Here is a 17501-nt window from a genome sequence, read left to right as displayed (position 1 = left end):
AAAAGATAAAAACTGGTTTGAGTTAGGAAATTCAAATATTATAATACAGTCAAGATTCATGTTGATTAACAACTGTCCTAGTAATTTCATCTCCAGTGTTGCATTTTGCTCCTGAATTCAACTGATTGAATAGATAGAACTAGAAGAAATCTATAATTTTAGTGAAAAGGAAGTTATACAGAGGAATGACTGAAGGACACTTCAATGTCCTCTTTCCATTACAAAACTGAAATAAAAATAGGAATTGCTAACTCATAGCCAATTTGCAGTTTGTATATGGCAGTTGTTGGTATTTACTGTTATGGCACAGGCTGAAGCCAAAAATTAGTAATCTTTCTATATGTAATTAAAATACAATTTCAGAAAGCAGGATGTAATTATAAAACTGAATATCACGTCACTACTCTTAAAATTATGATTGTGAGTTTATTAATAACTGTTTTGCAGGAAAGACCATAATTCCCAAAAATTGTTACCTCTGTAAAAAAAAGCACTGTATTTATGATTAGAAGCACATAGGTATGATAGTGTTCATTTAGATTAAGCTCACTGGATCCATGTTCTGCAGGATGGCAGTGCTTTTGTAGGTCATGCAAGATGAGCAGCTCTCTGGGATCTCAGGAGCTTATTGTTCCTAATTAATGTGGCTGTAGAATTGTTTAGCTTGCTCTTATTGTCCTTTTCTTCAGGTTGGAAGTGTTCATGCCTCTGTCATGAAAGGAGTACTGAAGGATAAGGGCCAGCTAGACAGCATGTCTCTGTGTTAAGATTGGTCCAGGGTCAGAGCCTTTGGAGAATTTGGGGTCTCCTTGATGTTACACAGGGATATGAGAATACAGATAGAGATTAGAATTAGATTTTTGATATTTGACTGAAATACAGAGTACTCTTCCTTCTTTTTTTTTTCAGTTATCTGAATACAGTCAAGGGAAATGGAAAAAAGTACCTGGTCTGTAACACCCCCTCCCAGCACACACACACACACACACACACACACACACACACAGGAAATATCCTTTTCCTTCAAGTTTTAATGGCACAATCTTTATCTTCAGTTCATTAACTCTTTGACATCACTCCTCTTTGTTGCAGAGTGTAAGTAGCTGGAATGGCCCATTACCTCAGGGTTCAACTCTGAAATTAGCAATGTGCTAATGGGTTAAAGAGGTTAATTGTTTATTGCTGCACTTTTTGTGGTTGTTAACTGCAGATATGTTTGCCTGTAAATTAAAATTACTCCATAGTCTTACTCCAAATATCCTTTTTTAATTATCTCTTTAGCTCTCAGATGTTTCAATAAAGTCTCCTGTAATCTATTACATATTGTGTCTCAAAATACTGTGGATTACTGCTTGACAGTGGTAGAAAAGGTATACGTATATGCAAAATTTAAATTTCTTAAGAAATATTTTAAATAATACCAAAATCCAGATTGTTAGGTATGGTGATTGGTCTCACATGGACCTGTGGATTAGCATTTACAGCATACATCCAGTTTACCTAATTTTGCTAAACTAAGGCAACCTCAAGTTTGCTGTGATGCTCAGCAGATTTCTGGACAAGCTTTTACTCTATCAGAAACAGAGAAGACCTCTTAATTACTTTTCAGATGTTATTATTTTAGACAGATCTTTTCTCACCTACTCACATAAAGTGATTTTAAAAATATTCCTCTTTTTGGCCTGGTGACAGCAGAGATAACTGGTAAAATGTACACTATTTCTAATTTTAGTTGAAGTTGCCTTTAGCAGAAAAGTAGTAATGTATTTTTTATCTTGACTTTCCTAGGTGATGTGTTTGGTACATGTTCTGTTAAAAAAATATGTGCATGTAAGCAATGACAATAAGACAGAATTTATGTGTCTTTGTAGTTGCACATTAGTAACCCCATTCTCTTTAATATTAGCAATTTTTTCTATGGATGTTCTGTGTAAATGAACACTGAAAATGTGCAGAAGAGCTAATGGATCATTTTAAGTGGTTTACAAAATAGAGTGTAATTTTGAAAGTATGCCCGAGGGAATTTTGCTACCCAAGGATATATTGAAGATTTATTTGAAAATTATTAATGCATTTATACTTTATAAAATGTATTATTAATCTTACATAGTTTGCCTTGATATGTGTATAGGCAGCCAAATGGGAAATATTAGAAAAAGTTAAAATTCTTAAAGAGGAAAGTAGAGGGGTTTTTTAAAAAAGTTTCCTCTTCAATTTCCATCAGTAAATTTTAAATCCATAAAATTTCCATACTTAAATCAATAAAAATGTCCATACTTCAATCAATAAAAAAGCCTCTTTTAAAGAAGAATTGCGGAAGAAAAATCAAAGCCTCAAAAGGAAAAGCACTTCTCCAAGTGACCTCATTTATGGAATTCAGATCATGATTTAGATGGGTTCCAGCTTCACCAAGATGGTCTTCCTGGGGTCTGTACCTCTTCCAGGGTTGAGCATCTTTGACTTTTTCTTCCTGGAAATACAGATGTTCATGTCTCTGTAACTTGAACAGCTGTTTCATTCATTTGGGAAGACTGTAATTGCCTATAAAGTGCTGGTGTGTATTATTGCTGCTCTGAGTGTAAGTAATATTATACAGTGTTCATTGTCCCATGGTTATTTGCTTTTTTTTTCTTTATGATAGCTGTAGAAAATTATGAGTATTGTTGAATGAATGTGTTTATTTGGTGGCTTCAGTTTCTTAAGTATTACAACATCAAACTCCCACACACAACTGAAGATGCCAAGTATCTTAATAGTTATAGAAAAGTAAATTCCTCTCCCTACAATGAAGGATGAAGGGTGCCTCTTTAAGACTTCAGAAGTGGTGGAAAAAATAAGCAGAAGGTGTATTTATACATATCATATATATATATACATATTTGCAAGAGAATATACCCATATTTCTAGCAGCCCTTGAGTTTTGCATCTACAAAATACTAGGTATTTGAACTTGTCCACTCTATAAGAAAAAATGATATAAAAATGTAGCTATTAATAAGGGACTGTGAAATTACAGGATTAGATATAATCTAATATAGGAAATTGACTTTATAAAAACTTAAAAGTTTTTTTATCCAATAATAATATTTATTATATGCATGAGTATTCAACAAAACTGTATGTTTTCAAACCTAATTAATACTATTTCCTTTTCTTTGTGTTTTAGCTACAGATAAGTTTAAAAAAGACATCTAGAGTTACTGCTAAGCAAATGCTTATTAGAAAAAATCTGAAGTGAAATGATCCATATGAAATGAGCTAATTTCATTCTAGCATTAGCCATAAGTGTTCATGAGCAACTAAGCCACTAAAAAAAAAAGGCTTGCTTTCTATCCCCACTCTCTGATGCCATATTTTGGAATCACTGATAGTTGCTTTTTGCTGTGAATTTTTAATTTCATCATACACATTAAGGACAGAAGAAACCCCTGTGGACATCTTGTCTCACCTGGCATAATATTTGCCACAAAGATTATCTATACAATTCTTGATGTATACACCTTGAAAGATTTTTTCTACCATTTTACCACTTGTATAAAAACTCCTATATAATGCTTTCATCCATTACCTCAGTAGAAGAAATTTAGCAAAAAATTAGCTATAAAGATGTAACTCAGACCTTTCCTATTTTGCATGCTGAGATGCAGTGTAACAGAAGTCCAGATTTTGCCTGTTAGTACACAGATATTCATTACAGAAAAAAAAAAAAAAATTAAAAATTACTAGGTAACTCTGAAATCCAGTCAGCAAGTAAATCTAAATCTCTATCAAGAAGACATAACAACCCCAGCCTGTGTCCAGATACATCATCTAGAGATTAAAATGTATATATTATTAATTGGAGAAGTTTTAGTGGTTGGTTTATTTTTTTATCTCAACAGCTTTTTTTTTCTATCAACAGTTTTTTTCAACAGCATTCTTTCCAAAATGCTAGGAAGTCTAGAAAAATGTAAAATACTAATGGGATAGATATCATAGCTTATGATACAAACATAATACATATGAAAGTCCAGGTTCACCCTGCTGCTATACAGCTTGCATTGTACAAATGATGTGCAACCTGTGCTTTGCAGTTGGATATTTTTTCTTTTTTTAAGTGTTATTACAGTGTATTTCTAAAGTTTTTCTGTTCCTATGCAGAATGTAAACCACAGTTTACTTGCTATCTTGATTTTTATTTGTTCCCATTTTTTTTATTTTAGATGTGTGAAGTCTCAGAAAACGAAAAATTTATTAATTCATTTTTCATGTTCAGGGCCTGAAAAAGGACTTGTATGTGTTTGGAGATGGAATTATTTCTGTATTTTGCCATAACATTCTTAATTTTTATGGACTGCTGTTTAATTTACTGCCCCTGAGTAGGGTAAGGGCTGTAAAATGCAGCATGGGCAACTGAATGAAACAAAACTCTATTCCTATTTTTTGCCCTAATCAATTTATCCTGCATTTTGCCACGCAGTACTTCTGTTTTCTCATTTATTAAATCAGGGGCACTGTTCACTGCAAAACATAGTAGGTAAGCGCTTTCAACAATGCTGATTCTTCTCAGACCCACACTTTTTCATGGTTCCAAATAGGTTTTGATTTATGTGACAAGCAACAACTAAAAACCAGGAGACAAGATGAAGACAACATTGCATGAATATTTGCTGTTGTTAGTGACATGCAGACATGTTATCAAAACAGACCATATTTTCTTTTTTGTAGCTTATCATTTGTCTCCAGTGCCTCTTTGTTTTTCTTCCTTTATTTTAATATTGCTGTGGATGCCTTTTTCCTTATACGCTTTCTGCTATCTTGTCCTTCTTATTTGGGGTTTTGGAAGGTTGGTTGGGGGCTGGGGTTTTGCTTCATTTTGTTTATTTTAATGAGTAGCACTATCTGGGTGATGAATTTTCAGCTATCCCAAGGCACTGATTTGCATAGGTCAGTTACACAGTGACCTATATCTATCTTTGTAATTCTTCAGCTATTCTGACTGCTAAATTGCTTATGCATATGGGTTGGTGCTTGCAGGTGGCAGTGTAAGTAGGGAGAAAGTATAATATCAACAGTCGGAGTGTTCTCCAAGTATTGGGAGTATCTGTAGGGGACTCTGCAGTCTTGTTGCATATTCAGGACTATAGTAACCAAGGTATATTGGGGAAAATATTTTCAAATAAATTTTTATACTTAGCAAGATCTCCTGAATAAAAAAATTTGTGTAATATATTACTAGACAGTAACAGAAGACCCTGAAATCTGAAGTTTATATTCAGAAATGAGACTTCAAGGACAGTTTCACTACTGTCAGACAGAAAAACATAGTAGAGCTATCCTGCCTTTAAAGAAATATTACAAAAATATTCGTATCTAAGTGCTTTTTTATCAGATCTGTAGCAAAGATAATATTCCACAGAACTGAACCATTAAATAACTACAGGGCATCAAAAGTAGATGCAGCTTTTGCTACACACAAAGCCAGTTATTTCTCAAGTTGCCCCAATTTTTTATTTGACTGAGGAAAACAACAAATTAAAATTTCATAATTTAAATAGAAAGGATTAATGATATCCATGACAAAAGTTTATTACAAAGTCCTTTGAACAGTAATTATATTTAATTACTAAACAATCATCACATCTAACAATTATATCAATTATCATGTACTAGCTACACAGTGCAGTTCTAGCAAGTACGAGTTCACCATGTGCTTAGGGTGTTTATTTTTCCAGGGCCTACTAAGCTTATTTTTCCTTTTAACCCTTAATCTCCATGACTTTAACACACTTTTACTATCAAAGGTACATCCCAAGAGCTGAGCCGTGGTTCTTCCTGCGCAATTGCGGAGAAAACGTGAGGAAATGGGATGGAAAATCTACTGCTGCTCTGGCACAACGGGTGCACGAATTGAAGGAAGGCAAGACTCAGAGAGGAAGTGCCACCAAAAGGAGAGCAGATTCAGTTGCCCGTAGCCAAACTGCCAGGCATGATGATGATGATGACATGTCCTATCCCCTTGAAGGAACCTCTAAGACATATGCCCAAGGCAAGAAGGATAACCAGGCTTAGAGGGCCCCTGCCTCTAGCCAGGCAGAGGTGAGGGAAAACTGTGTTTTCTGGACTTTGTGGCTTCTCTGGCCTGGCACATTGGAACCACAAAGATATAAGGCTTTGGTCAATACTGGTGCACGATGCAGGTTAATTCCATCGAGACATGTAGGGGCAGAATCTGTCTCTATCGCCAGTGTGACAGGTGGATCACAGGACTTTACCTTGGTGGAAGCTGATGTAAGTCTGACAGGAAATGAGTGGAAGAAACACCCTATTGTGACTGGCCCAGAGGTCATAGATTACCTTCGAAGGGGGTATTTTAAAGACCCAAAGGGACTGAGGTGGGCATTTGGGATAGCACCTGTAGTGACAGAGGGCATCCAGCAATTGAACACCTTGCCTGGACTGTCTGAGAATCCAACTACAGTAGGACTTTTGAAGGGAGAAGAAAAAAAGATACCAATCACCACTTCAACAGTGCATCACCGACAGTATAGAACAACTCAAGATGCTGTGATTCCCATCCATAAGATGATCCGAGAGCTGCAGAGCCAAGGGGTGGTCAGCAAAACCCACTCACCCTTCAATAGCGCCATCTGGCCTGTGCGCAAATCTGAAGGAGAATGGAGATTTACAGTGGACTACCATGCATTGAATGAAATGACTCCACCAGTGAGCGCTGCTGTGTCAGACATGATGGAACTCCAGTACGAGCTGGAGTCCAAGGCAGCAAAGTGGTATGCCACTATTGATATTGCCAATGCATTTTTCTCCATCCCTCTGGCAGCAGAATGCAGGCTTCAGTTTGCCTTTACATGGAGGGGAGTGCAGTACACCTGGAACCGACTGCCCCAGGGGTGGAAACACAGTCCCACCATCTGCCATGGACTGATCCAGACTGCACTAGAAAAGGGTGAGGCTCCAGAACATCTACAATATATTGATGGTATCATTGTGTGGGGGAGCACAGCATCAGAAGTGTTTGAGAAAGGAAAGAAAAATCATCCGAATCCTCCTGGAAGCTGGTTTTGCCATCAAGAAGAGTAAAGTGAAGGGACCTGCTCCAGAGATCCAGCTCCTGGAAGTGAAGCGGCAAGATGGACGGCGTCAGATTCCTACAGATGTCATCAACAAGATCAGAGCTATGTCCCCACCAACTAACAAGAAGGAGACACAAGCTTTCTTAGGTGCCATTGTTTTCTGGAGAATGCATATTCCTGAGTACAGTCAGATTGTGAGCCCTCTTTACCGGGTTACCCGCAAGAAGAATGATTTCCACTGGGGCCCTGAGCAACAGCAGGCTTTCGCCCAGATAAAGCAGGAGATCGCTCATGCAGTAGCCCTTGGCCCAGTCAGGACAGGACCAGCTGTGAAGAACGTGCTCTACTCTGCAGCTGGGAGCCATGGTCTGTCCTGGAGCCTGTGGCAGAAGGTGCCTGATGAGACTCGAGTCTGACCACTGGGATTTTGGAGTCAGAGCTACAGAGGGTCTCAAGCCAACTACACCCTAACAGAGAAGGAAATCTTGGCCGCCTACAAGGGAGTCCAGGCTGCCTCAGAGGTGATTGGCACAGATGCAAACTCCTCCTGGCACCCCGACTACCAGTGCTGCGGTGGATGTTCAGAGGAAAGGTTCCCTCCACCCACCATGCCACCAGAGCTCCACGGAGCAAGTGGATTGCTCTGATCACGCAGCGTGCCCATATTGGTAAACTGAATCACCCTGGGATTTTGGAAATAATTACAAATTGGCCCAAAGCTGAAAGTTTTGGTGTCACAGATGAAGAAGAAGTACCAGTGTCATGTGCTGAAGAAGCTCCACCATACAACCAACTGCCAGCAGAGGAAACACGCTACACTCTCTTCGCTGACGGCTCCTGTCGCATTGTAGGGATGAATCAGAAGTGGAAAGCAGCTGTATGGAGTCCCACACGATGGGTTGCAGAGGCCACTGAAGGAGAAGGTGGATCAAGCCAGCTTGCTGAACTCAAAGCCGTTCAACTGGCCCTGGACATTGCAGAGAGAAGTGGCCAAAGCTCTACCTCTACACTGATTCATGGATGGTAGCCAACGCTCTATGAGGGTGGCTGGAGAGGTGGAAAGAGGCTAACTGGCAGCGTAGAGGAAAACCAATTTGGGCTGCTGAAGAATGGAAAGATATCGCTACCTGGGTAGAGAAGCTACCTGTGAAGGTTCGCCATGTAGATGCCCATGTTCCCAAGAGCAGAGCCAATAAGCAGCACCAAAGCAACCAGCAGGTAGATCAGGCTGCAAAGATAGGGGTATCAAAGATAGACTTGGATTGGCAACACAAGGGGGAATTATTCTTAGCACGATGGGCCCACGATGTCTCAGGCCATCAGGGTAGAGATGCCACCTATAAGTGGGCACAAGACCAAGGGGTGGATCTAAGCATGGACAGTGTTTCTCAGGTTATCCATGACTGTGAGACGTGTGTTACCATAAAACAGGCCAAGAGAGTGAAGCCCCTATTGATACAGGGACCTGACCTGTTCAGAACTACTTAAGGGTTAAATGACTAGAAAAGAATTAAGTGAAGAAAACATTATGTGCTATGTATATGCACCAGTATCCTGTTATTCTAGACATTAGCAAACAGATGTAGAAACTTTGTCCTTGGCTATGTACTTTACTCTGATAAGCTTCCTTTACTCTGATAAGCTTCCTGATTATATGTAAAGAATGCATACTCAGCAGATGGACTGTGGTCAGTTGAATAGGCCATATATCATAAAAGGAGGAAAAGATGGGGCCCAGAGCACAGAAAAACTACCACGCATGCTCGAAATAAAAGTTCAACTAGCGGACAGAGTGATGAAGACTATGGACGACCACCGGAGGACCCCTGACGACCACCGAAGACCACCCAAAGATGCAACTACGCTTGCGCATCCTTATCTCGGAATAATCATGAATATGTAAATGATTTTCAGGAATTGTAATGAATATGCATGTTTTAGTAAGATAAAGCACAGCTTTCTCAGCTGCACGGTGCACATGTTAGGAGGAGAGATCCCCCATGTGCCCAGCGCTGCAATAAAGAATATCTGCTGCCCGGATTGCTTCCGTCTTTGATTCAATTTGGCGAGCCAGCCAGGAGGACTCTCTGCTCGGCCGCGGGACCCGCTGGGAACAGGACTCCCTAGGGTACCCCCGGGATCTTCCCGGAGGGGCTCCTCGCCTCATTCGGATCACCGCGGGAGCAGACAAGAACTCCGTTCGCCCCGGCGGCACAGGTATTCTTTATTATTATTTGTTTGGGACCGGTCATTTGGTTAAGCTCCCCGCAGGGGTAGCGTTTGTTATACGATCGTATTTGGTTTTGGATAAGCTCCCCGCAGGGGTAGCGTTTGTTATACGATCGTATTTGGTTTTGAATAAGCTCCCCGCAGAGTTTGTGTTTGTTATACGATCGTATTTGGTTTTGGTCTACTACTTTGGTATATTAAGATATACACTTCTGAGTTAATGGTTTGGGAACTGTTTAACACGTACTGGGTTTGGTTGCTTATTTTTGGAATTATTCTGATTGTTGTTGGAATTTTGTGTTGCTGTAAAAAGTGTCCTGTTTGGTGTATAGTATAATGGGTGGACGACAGAGCGGGGGAATCGTGAAGAAGAGCCCTTTGGGTTGTATTTTAATGCATTGGAAGGAAATAGGTGGGACTCCTGGAGGGACAGTGAATAAGAAAACATTAATTAACTATTGTAACCAGTGGTGGCCTTTGTATAAGTTGGAAGATGGTGAGAAGTGGCCGTTCAATGGAACTTTGCAGTATAATACTTTGTTGCAGTTAATGTTGTTTTTAAGGCGGGAAGGAAAGTGGGATGAAGTGGGATATGCGGATATGTTTTTCACTTTGCGGAATCACCCTGAATGGCAGAAGGAATGTGGGATAAACGTAGCACCCCAAGATCCTTTGGTGTTAGCTATGGAAAAGGAACAGAGAAAGAATGGGACTAGGTTAAAACGGTGTTGTTCGGCTTGCAGTATAGGGCAAAGGTGTGTAAAACTTAAAGAAACAGAGGAAAGAATGGAAGATTATAGTTCCCCACCCCAACCCCCTTCTCCCCCGGAAACCCCTCCCCCCCCTAGATCCCGACCTTCTACCTCATCAGATGAATCAGATAAAAGTAATCGCATAGAAAAATCTGGTGAGGCTGTCCCTGGAAAAATGAGCTTTTCTCCCATCACAGCTCGAACTCGGAGTAAAATGGGGCCGATAATTCAAGCCCCGTTGAGGCAAGCGATGGGAGCAACAGGACCCACCAGAATTAAGATTCCCTTTTCTATGAATGACTTGGATGTTTGGCGAGAAGTAGTAAAGGGATACCGGGATGATCCGGAAGGGGTGGCAAAACGATTTGAGTTAATAGTTAAAAATCAGGATCCAGATTGGAAAGATATAGATTTGATGTTGGATGCCTTAACTGAAACAGAAAAACAATTAATAATTAAAAGTGCTCGTACACAAGTACAAATTCAAATCACGGCAGGAACCCTTCAGGGTACGGTCGAAACCCACGTCCCTAGAGATGACCCTAATTGGGACCCAAACGATGACCAAGATTACAGGCTACTTAAAAGATACCAAGAATGGATTAAGATTGGTATCGGGACGGCCGTACCGAAGGCAGTAAATTGGTCAAATTTATATGAAATCAAGCAAAACTCGGCAGAAACTCCTACGGAGTTTCTTGACAAATTACGGACTGCTATGAGAAAATATACCACCCTAGATCCCGCTTCTGATACAGGCAGACAACAGCTAGTTTCCTTATTTTTGGGGCAGTCATCAGAAGACATAAGGCGAAAACTCCAAAAGCTGAAAGAACCTGATATTAGGGATTTAGAAAAGCTGCTAGAAAAAGCCTGGAGGATATATAGAAACCGAGAGGAGCAGGGCAAGTATAAGATGGGACAGGTAATTGCGGAAGCCACGGTGGCCGCATTGGAAAAGCAGAAAAGTGGAACTCAAAATAATAAAGAAAGGAGGCAGCGCCCAACCTTACAGTCAAATCAGTGTGCATACTGTAAGGAGATAGGGCACTGGAAGGGGGAATGTCCTAAGTTGGCAAGAAAGCCCCCTTTGTTAGCCCAGATGGGCTCAGACCAGTGAAGGGGACCGGGGGAAACCACCCTAGCGGATCCCCTGGTTAAAATTGAGCTAGGGAAAGAGAAGAAAAAAATAGATTTCCTTGTTGATACCGGGGCTTCGTATTCGGTATTGAACCAACAATTAATGCCGAAAGACAAAGATTTTATCACTGTAATTGGAGCTACAGGACAAAGGGAAAAAGCTTATTTCCTTAAACCACTTAATTATCGGCTTGGAAAACAAATTGGAATTCACAGGTTTCTATATTTACCAAATTCCCCAAAGCCCTTGCTAGGGCGAGATTTGCTAGAACAACTTGAGGCGAAAATTGTTTTTCAGAAAGGGAAAATTGAATTTCAAATTCAAGAAGAACAATTAGTGGAAGTTTTGAGTCTAGCCTTAATACAAACTCAAAGCCATTCTGAAATACCTAGAGAGGTTCTGGACCCGGTATATCCAGGGGTTTGGGCTAGTGAAGTTCCGGGGAAAGCCAAAAATGCAAGCCCTGTCGTAATCAAGTTGAAACCAGGAGTAAAGCCGGTAAGAATTAAACAATATCCCTTAAGGCTAGAAGACAGGGAAGGAATCAAAAATATTATTAATCGATTTCTGCAATACAATTTGCTAACGGAATGCGAATCAGAATACAACACTCCGATTTTACCCGTTAAAAAGGCAGATGGAAAAAGTTATAGATTAGTACAAGACCTAAGGGCAATTAATAAAATAGTTGAAGACATCCACCCGGTTGTAGCCAACCCATATACACTATTAACTAAATTGAGAGATACCTTACATTGGTTTACTGTACTGGATCTCAAAGATGCCTTCTTCTGTTTGCCGCTGGCCTCAGAAAGTCAGAAGCTATTTGCTTTTGAATGGGAAAATCCGGATTCAGGAAGAAAAACACAATTAACTTGGACAGTATTACCACAAGGATTTAAGAACAGCCCCACGATTTTTGGAAACCAGTTAGCTAAAGATTTGGAAAATTGGACTCCCCCAGATGGTAAAGGAGTCCTCGTGCAATATGTTGATGATCTTTTAGTAGCCACTGAGAACAGGGAAGAGTGTCTCTCATGGACTATAGAACTTCTCAATTTCCTAGGAATGAATGGATACAGAGTATCCCAACAAAAGGCTCAAATAGTGCAACAGCGAGTAACTTATTTAGGATTAGAAATTTCCAGAGGACAAAGAGAATTGGGAACTGAGCGAAAAGAGGCAATTTGTCGCACCCCGGAGCCTCAAACGGCCAAGGAATTGCGGACGTTCTTGGGAATGGCAGGTTGGTGCCGCTTATGGATATACAACTATGGTGTAATAGTTAAACCTCTATATGAACTACTAAAGAAAACCCGACTTAAAATAGAATGGACGGCGGAGGCTCGAGCCGCCTTCAAGAAACTTAAAAAGGAACTGATGAAGGCTCCGGCCCTTGGCTTACCAGATGTCTCTAAACCCTTTTTATTATTCTCACATGAAAGACAGGGGATGGCACTTGGAGTATTGGCCCAAGAACTCGGCCCTTACAAGCGGGCAGTGGCGTACTTCTCCAAGCAGCTGGACGAGGTAAGCAAAGGATGGCCAGGATGCCTACGTGCAGTGGCGGCGGTTGTAATAAACATTCAAGAAGCACGCAAATTCACATTAGGGCAGAAGATAACGGTAATGGTTTCCCATACTGTCTCAGCTGTGTTAGAACAAAAAGGGAACCATTGGCTCTCCCCACAGAGATTTCTGAAATACCAAGCCATCATAGTAGAACAAGATGATATAGAAATAATTGTTACTAACATTATAAATCCAGCTTCTTTTCTCAGCGGTGCCCAAAGAGAACCACTGTCCCACGACTGCATAGAGACCATCGAAGCCACCTATTCGAGCCGTCCAGATCTCCAGGACACCCCTCTGGAAGACGCTGAAGACTCCTGGTACACAGATGGAAGCAGCTTTGTGAAACTGGGACAGCGGAGAGCGGGATATGCGATAACCACTACTCAAAAGGTAATCGAAGCCAACCCTCTTCCTGCAGGAACCTCGGCCCAGAAAGCAGAAATAGTGGCCCTTATAAGGGCACTAGAACTTGCAAAAGAAAAGAAGATAAATATTTGGACTGATTCAAAATATGCTTTCGGGGTGGTGCATGCGCATGGAGCAATTTGGAAAGAACGAGGACTGTTGAACACCCAGAAGAAACAGATCAAACATGCAGAAGAAATATTGAAATTATTGGAAGTGATTCAACTACCGGAAAAAGTAGCTATAATGCATTGCCGAGGACACCAAAAAGGTAACTCTGACCAAGAAATAGGAAATCGATTGGCTGATAGTGAGGCCAAGCGAGTGGCAGAGGAAGTTAAGGTATGTGCTTTGATACCAGACGGTAAACCAATTGATCTAGAACAGTCACCTAGATACTCAAAGGAAGATTTGAAATTGGCTAATGATCTAGGAGGTGAGCCCGGAACAAAGGGCTGGATACAGTTGAAAGAAGGTCACATATTAGTTCCTTCTAATATTTTGTGGCCCCTAATACAAGCAGAACATAGAAAAACCCATTGGGGAGCAGATGCATTATACAAAGAAGTGACCAAAAGAATAGTAGGGCGAAATTTGTATACCACAGTAAAACAAGTAACGCAGCAATGTGAAATATGTCAACGAAATAATCCAGACACAACTAGCAAAATAAAATTGGGGATGATAGGTAAAGGAAACTGCCCTGGGCAACAATGGCAAATTGATTTTTCTGAGCTCCCCAGAAAAGGGGGGTATAGATATCTTTTAGTCCTGACAGACACTTTCACAGGATGGCCAGAAGCATATCCCTGCAGGACTAACAAAGCGCGAGAAGTGACTAAAGCGCTATTGAATGAAATAATTCCTCGTTTCGGAGTTCCATCGACAATATCCTCCGATCGAGGACCACATTTTAATGCTAAAATTGTTCAACAAGTAGGAAAAGCATTAGGAATAGACTGGCAGTTACATACCCCGTACAGACCTCAAGCAAGTGGCCAAGTTGAAAAGATGAATCATATGCTTAAACAACAGATAGCAAAGATTAGTCAGGAGGCAAATTTAACTTGGCCCCAAGCTTTACCATTGGCATTATTGAGAATAAGAGTTAAACCTCGGACAAAAGAAAATTTAAGCCCTTTTGAGATATTATATGGGCGACCCTATCAACTTCAATTTAAGGGTGAAGAATTGGCACAAATTGGGGAAGGATATTTATTAGAATACATGAAAGCATTGCAGAGACAATTATCAGAAATACATAAAAATGTTTTGGGTACTAGAGTAAGGGGATTAGATCACCCCCTCCATGCCTTTGAACCTGGTGATTATGTATATGTTAAGAATTTTTCAGGACAACCCTTGGAGGAAAAGTGGAAAGGTCCATATCAAGTGCTGTTGACAACATTCACTGCGGTGAAGATTAAAGAACACCCAGCTTGGATTCACTACTCGAAAATAAAGAAGGCCCCTACGAAACCATGGACTGCTACTCCCGTAGGACCTACCAGATTGCGATTTTCCAGATTATCTTGACCTATGGGGGAGCCTGGGCACGGTGGGATTTGAATCTTCATCTTTCGCTGACGGAAGGTATATCTCGAACTCTGAATAGAACTAATTGTTGGATATGTACACATATGCCTGAATACAGTGGAAAACAGATCTTGTTAATAGGCATCCCCATACCTGGTAATAATCCGTGGACGAGATATTGGGAGAATACCACCTGGGTAAATTATACACATAGAGCTCAGCCATTAAAAATTCATAACCCTCCAATTAAAAAATCTTACTATAAATGTGTGCAGAGGTGTAACCCACCTAAAGGATTAGATAAAGTTGGGAGTTGTAATAACGCCCTATATGTAGGAAATCAAACGGGTTGTAATAAAATAAAATATATCGGGTCCCCCACCTCTATTAATAGTACCCTTTGGCCAGTTCCAGAAGGAAAAGGATGGTATTGGCTGTGCAATGACACTGCATGGAAAGTATTACCTGAAAATTGGGTGGGAACATGCACCCTGGGAGCCGTAGTCCCAAACATAACTATACATAATCGTTTATCCGAAGGTTGGCTTCAAACACATATTCGAAGAATTAGACGGGAAGTAGAAAATCCCCTAATAAAAAGACAGAATGCATTTCATTCCTTTGCTAGATGGTTTCTCCCTTGGCTAGGGGTAAGCGAATTAGAAAAAGCTATAATAAATATTTCAGCAGTAGTAGAAGACATTGAAAATAAAACAATAGATGCAATTCAAGCACAGCAGATTGAGATAAATAGCCTTGCACAAGTAGTACAGCAAAATAGAATGGCTTTAGATTTATTATTGGCTTCACGAGGGGGGGTTTGTACCATTGTAAATACAAGTTGTTGTGTATACGTAGATCAGAATAATCGAATTGCTACAGATTTAAGTGAAATCTGGAAACAGACTAAGATACTCCATGAGGTAACCAAGGATGACACCTCGTGGGGATTTGAAGAATTGTGGAAAGTCTTAACATCCTGGTTACCTAATTTGAATTGGTTAAAACAACTTTTTATTTCCGTAATACTTGTAATATTGTTAATTATCATAGTCTGGGTTTTAATTAAGTGTGTCTTACTTTGTAACAAAGAAGCAACTAATGTTGGAAGATATAGACATGGAGGCGTAATATGATTGCAAAAGAATTTGCAATGGTTATAGAAAAGGGGGGACTTGATACAGGGACCTGACCTGTTCAGAACTACTTAAGGGTTAAATGACTAGAAAAGAATTAAGTGAAGAAAACATTATGTGCTATGTATATGCACCAGTATCCTGTTATTCTAGACATTAGCAAACAGATGTAGAAACTTTGTCCTTGGCTATGTACTTTACTCTGATAAGCTTCCTTTACTCTGATAAGCTTCCTGATTATATGTAAAGAATGCATACTCAGCAGATGGACTGTGGTCAGTTGAATAGGCCATATATCATAAAAGGAGGAAAAGATGGGGCCCAGAGCACAGAAAAACTACCACGCATGCTCGAAATAAAAGTTCAACTAGTGGACAGAGTGATGAAGACTATGGACGACCACCGGAGGACCCCTGACGACCACCGAAGACCACCCAAAGATGCAACTACGCTTGCGCATCCTTATCTCGGAATAATCATGAATATGTAAATGATTTTCAGGAATTGTAATGAATATGCATGTTTTAGTAAGATAAAGCACAGCTTTCTCAGCTGCACGGTGCACATGTTAGGAGGAGAGATCCCCCATGTGCCCAGCGCTGCAATAAAGAATATCTGCTGCCCGGATTGCTTCCGTCTTTGATTCACTATGGTATGGTGGGCGGTGGTCCAAGTACAAGTATGGGGAGTCCTGGCAGATTGACTACATCACACTGCCCCAGACATGCCACGGCAAGCGTTATGTGCTCATCATGGTAGAAGCCACCACAGGATGGTTGGAAACCTACCCTGTGTCTCATGCTATGGCCCGTAACACCATTCTGGGCCTTGAGAAGCAGATCCTTTGGAGGCATGTTTCCCCTGAGAGGACTGAGTCAGACCATGGGACTCATTTCAAGAGTAGTCTTATCAACACCTGGGCTAGGGAACATGGTATTGAGTGGGTGTACCATATTCCCTACCATGCATCAGCTGCAGGCAAAGTGGAGAGGTACAATGGACTGTTAAAAACCACCTTAAAAGCATTGGGTGGGGGATCTTTCAAGAACTGGGAGCAGAATCTGGCAAAAGCCACCTAGTTAGTTAACACCCGAGGCTCTACCAGTCAATTGTGCCCTTCCCAATCTCAGCTTTCGCTCCCGCAGCTGAAAATCCATGCTTTGCACTCCCCACCCCCCTCGTGCAGCCCCCACAAGATGGAGGCAGCCACGCAGTTTTCCCTTCTCTATCCCAGCTTTCCCTGCTCCCTGTACCAGCCCAGAACACACCCCCAGAACTTGCACCCCTCCCTCTGCCCGTCCCCGATCCCAACCCCTCCTTCCTTGCGGCATTCCAGCCCCCGGTCCAGCCCTCAGCTCCTCCTCTCGCAGTTGCATCACCACCCCCTGCTCCTGTCCCCGCCCCGCTCCGCACGGCCCCGCCGGCTGCGGCCACGCCCTCACAAGCCGGCCCTCCTCCCTCTCCCAGTTTCCCAGGCAACGGCGGCGCCAAGACTGTCAGCACAGGGAACCGGAAACTGGTCAGAGACACCGACCCTGCGTTCCTGGCCCCTGTGATCTATAATACCAGGGGACAGAACGCCAAATGGGAGCCCCTTTCGTATGATAGTATTAGGGAACTTTGCAAAACGAAGCGTGAGTTTGGGGAAAGAAGT

The 17501-nt window shown here is 41.2% G+C and overlaps 1 protein-coding gene across 1 annotated transcript; it reads left to right on the top strand.

The window, feature by feature from the left end:
* The first annotated feature begins 14656 nt into the window (after positions 1 to 14656).
* LOC144247282 (endogenous retrovirus group V member 2 Env polyprotein-like) lies at positions 14657 to 15847 on the top strand. Its single transcript, XM_077787695.1, has 2 exons — positions 14657 to 14768; positions 15120 to 15847. The coding sequence occupies exons 1-2, from the start codon at positions 14657 to 14659 to the stop codon at positions 15845 to 15847; spliced, it is 840 nt and encodes a 279-aa protein (XP_077643821.1).
* The last annotated feature ends 1654 nt before the right edge of the window (positions 15848 to 17501 follow it).

Source organism: Lonchura striata, chromosome 21 (genome assembly GCF_046129695.1).
Source record: "Lonchura striata isolate bLonStr1 chromosome 21, bLonStr1.mat, whole genome shotgun sequence".
NCBI classification, from domain to species: domain Eukaryota; kingdom Metazoa; phylum Chordata; class Aves; order Passeriformes; family Estrildidae; genus Lonchura; species Lonchura striata.
This window is presented reverse-complemented; position numbering and strand designations above follow the sequence as displayed.